General features: G+C 35.4%; 1 protein-coding gene across 1 annotated transcript in view; it reads right to left on the bottom strand.

Annotated features, from left to right (window-relative positions):
• LOC107739683 (DDB1- and CUL4-associated factor 12-like) overlaps positions 1–2,215 on the bottom strand; it is a 14,489-nt gene extending 12,274 nt beyond the window's left edge. Inside the window, exon 1 of the mRNA XM_016551877.1 lies at positions 1,732–2,215. Within this exon, the coding sequence (XP_016407363.1) occupies positions 1,732–1,788 (57 nt within the window). The 5' untranslated portion in view covers positions 1,789–2,215. The remainder of the gene's footprint in view (positions 1–1,731) is intronic.
• Between the last annotated feature and the right edge of the window lie 2,373 nt (positions 2,216–4,588).

Here is a 4,588-nt window from a genome sequence, read left to right as displayed (position 1 = left end):
TATATATATATAAATATAGCCTAGGCACAAAAAGCATTTGAAAATAACAAACAAGCTGAATTTTGTAGGGCTATAATAAAATTGTTATTAGAATATAACTGTAATTGATATATTAAATAATAATTAATGATTTATTTCTAAGTGTCACCTGAAAAATTTAAATAAACACAGTGAGATGAACATTTAGTCTAGACATACACAACCATTCCCATTGTCAGGCCTCATTATTATTACATATGATATCAGTGCGTTGTTTTTATTGATTTTCACTTTTAGATTTGGCTGTCACACAGGGATAGAGCTGACCCATGATATCCAAAATAAACCTTCAACGACGCCAAATAAGGAAAGCAAGTGATCTTCCAAGCAGTGTGTTGCACTGAAGACCACCGGCCCCCATATGAGAACTATCCTGTCCTGTGTATCCTATTTAACACATCTACTTCACCTAACAAGGCCATAATAAGATATTGCTCACTGATTCTTGAGTACTTGGACAAAGAAATATCCTGCCTCTTCTATTTTCCCATAATATGTGCATTGTTACTGGCCAATCACTCAATATGGAGTCAGTACTGACAGTAACGTGTCTGATATTCATCATAAATATTGACATAAACACCATTTACTTCAATAAATCAATCATTTAAGACTATGTGGTGATTTCAAACTCCATTTACTGAATTGTCACCATACTGAAACAAAAAAATAATAATAATACAGTACTGACAAAATAACTATATGTTGCTTATCACACTTGTATACTCATTTTGTGTTTTCCTACTGGTAATAATAGAACCTACATGAAAATACAAGGAAAATACAAGCAAAATGATTGAAAATTATAAATAATAACATCACAATAACAGAAATTCACCTGCACCTTTATGACGTTGTTGAACTCATAGCAGGTGAAATATAGAAAGAGGACCTTCAGGATGAAGGCAGTCTGTGACATTGCCTGATTTTATAAATGTTTTCATAAATAGCTGACGGTTTTGACAAAGAGTACAGACACAGCTGTGAGAAGTAGCTAAAATGAACCTCTTCCATCAGTATTATTTTGTTTGAAATACATTTAATTTATATAAGATCTATAAATCTGAATAAAAGGTGGTTTTTAGGATGACAATTTAATATCACTAAGAGAAAACGAAATAAATTGATACATATTTTAAGAACACTATAGTGATCAATCATATATGAATGCTGATTAGAACTAATGTATAACATGTTTTGTCTCATATCAAGAATCATTGAGCAGCTGCAAAAGCCACATTGTGCTATTAATATTTCTCATCTTAACAATGAAAAATAATGGAGAAGTGTAGTAGATCTCAGTCGTACTGGACGTCTAACCAGCTTATACTGTCTGGCTCTTGCTGGAGAATCATTATTCTGTAATCTAGTGCAGGATTAAGACGTACTCAAACAAAACACATAACCTTAATGTTCAAGAAAACTGATAAATGATTACACATTAATAAACAAACCAGCTCACCAACGCCAGATCAATAATGTCAACAACTAAGTTAACAACCCCACCATTAGCCTTTAGCCAGCAGACTGGTGCTAACATTAGACTGCAATCTTTTCCTGTTTGTAAACTGTCACATTTCGTGCTTGTGTTTCTGTTTCCTATGATTCATGGATGTTGTTTCGTATAAAACAAGAGGTTAGCATATGGCTGCAAGCTGTTTTTGTTAGGTATAAGAGAGGTTTGTTGTTTACCTGTTGTTCCTTGGGCTCCTCTGCTTTTCTTTTCCTGCTAACTGTTTTTCTCGCCATAGCCCGACACGCACAGGTCCCTCACCCGCATGGAGGGCAGCAGCGACGCTGGGAAGTGGGTCATATAATGGCGATGGGGTTGTTTCGCGGCCTCTGGGCTGGTGAAGCGGCGCGACTAATCGAATCCAGCCGAGTCGAGTCGGACGGTTCTAAATCGAATAACCGTCCGATTCCGTTGCAGTGGCCGATCACTGATCCGTTGGATTTAGGTCGTTTTTAGGGCAGGCTTGTTTGGTTTTCGTCCGTGTGGAGGAGCTACAAGGGTACTGCTGCCCCTCCCCTGCACCGAGCTCACTTTTCATCTATCTTCTTTCTCTGTCTCTTTCCGTCGTTCTCCAGACAAAACGCGTCATCCGACAACGAACGAACAGCGCCGCGCGCAGCCGCAATCCAGTCAAACATCAACAAAAACAAGGTCAAACGTACGTGTGCGCGTCACTTGCCCTTTTCACGTTCTATGGCTCGCGATTCTTTAATGACTTGTGCTGCTGTATTCCTTTTTACAATTTGGTGTCTTTTAAAGTCCATAAAATACGTTACGGCATTTATAATGAACAATTTCTCCTGATTGTATTTATAATTGGCTGACTTTTTAATAATTGTAATTATTTAAATATTACACAGCGTGGTCATTAAACTTAAATTCAACGTGTTTAATTTGAAAAACAAACAAATCAACATTACGTAAATGTATACATTAACGGTAGTTATGTTATTTAATCTTAATAGAAATTTGTTTATTAGATTATAGCTATTTAGGCTGTATTGTAATATTTCTATAAGTTATAACTTTACACAACTTACAAAAAAATAAAAAAACAAAATTTATGCAGAAATTCTTGTTTTGAAGAAACAATTTAATAATTATTAAATTATATATATACACACACACAATTTTGTAATGTACTGTATTTAAGAAAATTGAAGAAATTTGCTGAATGAGATGTTTTGAATTGGTTAGCGGCGCGACTAATCGAATCCAGCCGAGTCGAGTCGGACGGTTCTAAATCGAATAACCGTCCGATTCCGTTGCAGTGGCCGATCACTGATCCGTTGGATTTAGGTCGTTTTTAGGGCAGGCTTGTTTGGTTTTCGTCCGTGTGGAGGAGCTACAAGGGTACTGCTGCCCCTCCCCTGCACCGAGCTCACTTTTCATCTATCTTCTTTCTCTGTCTCTTTCCGTCGTTCTCCAGACAAAACGCGTCATCCGACAACGAACGAACAGCGCCGCGCGCAGCCGCAATCCAGTCAAACATCAACAAAAACAAGGTCAAACGTACGTGTGCGCGTCACTTTCCCTTTTCACGTTCTATGGCTCGCGATTCTTTAATGACTTGTGCTGCTGTATTCCTTTTTACAATTTGGTGTCTTTTAAAGTCCATAAAATACGTTACGGCATTTATAATGAACAATTTCTCCTGATTGTATTTATAATTGGCTGACTTTTTAATAATTGTAATTATTTAAATATTACACAGCGTGGTCATTAAACTTAAATTCAACGTGTTTAATTTGAAAAACAAACAAATCAACATTACGTAAATGTATACATTAACGGTAGTTATGTTATTTAATCTTAATAGAAATTTGTTTATTAGATTATAGCTATTTAGGCTTATAGCTATTAGGCTCAGAAATTCTTGTTTTGAAGAAACAATTTAATAATTATTAAATTATATATATATAGATATATATACACACACACAATTTTGTAATGTACTGTATTTAAGAAAATTGAAATAATTTGCTGAATGAGATGTTTTGAATTGGTTATTTCCTCCTCTCTGATAGGATTGGTTCATATCTGAGCTAGTGAAAAAAATGATGAGTTTTCACTAAATGATGAAAATGTTGCCACAGTTTCAACAATGCCATCTGCTGATGCACAAAGGTTTATTTTGTCTGACACACAATAAGCCGTTAAATAACCTCATTCAACATGCAGCGTGTGAATTTCCTTTAACCTGTGCTCTTTATTGCTGCTGACCCTCTGTTCCACTGGAAGTTTCACCATGGTGGCGACCAGCAAGAGTCACTTACAACTCAGGTGGATCTTTTTTGCTGCTCCTGGACAAAATCTGTACATCATAAACATCAGTGACAGCCACACACTTTGAAAAGAAGAATAAGTTTAATCATATTTAAGTCTGAAACCATTTGAAAGACGACTAAACATTTGAAATCACATTTAAGAGCAATGGATCTCTGTGTCGTTAGGCCCTCCCATCTGCTCTACCTGTCCATCAGGTTCTCTAGCCATACATCAGGACATTTCCCCATTTACACTTAGAACAATAGATCTGCATTTGAGCGCTGACTCGCTTCAGGCAAAATGCTCTTTGTGATATAGCCAGGGGTGTGTTTGCTGTATTCTTTTAAACCTTTAGTAGTCTGTTCAGTCAAGACTGAGAGAAGCTGATACAAAAAAATAGATGAGGAAGAACCCTGTACACCATCTTACTTCTTTTGAATAATTAGTCCTTTACGGGATAGGACAGGAGAACCTCTTAAAATCTGGCAAGAACATGTGCGGGTCATATTGCATCTCAAAACCAAAAGAAAAAATTATAGATTTTTCATCAAGACAATTTTAGGACCATTCATTTTGTTGTTGGTCTTTCATTGTGACATTTTTTGATGGCATAAAAATAAATTTCTCTCTATTTTTGATGTTTTTTATATAATATGATTTATATGTATATTATTATGATGATTTCTTTTCACCTTAACAAACTGTACTTAATATATATATATATATATATATCTAAAATAGAGAGAAAATTATTTGAACAACTTAAAA

Source organism: Sinocyclocheilus rhinocerous, unplaced genomic scaffold (genome assembly GCF_001515625.1).
Source record: "Sinocyclocheilus rhinocerous isolate Xijiao unplaced genomic scaffold, SAMN03320098_v1.1 scaffold585, whole genome shotgun sequence".
NCBI lineage: Eukaryota > Metazoa > Chordata > Actinopteri > Cypriniformes > Cyprinidae > Sinocyclocheilus > Sinocyclocheilus rhinocerous.
This window is presented reverse-complemented; position numbering and strand designations above follow the sequence as displayed.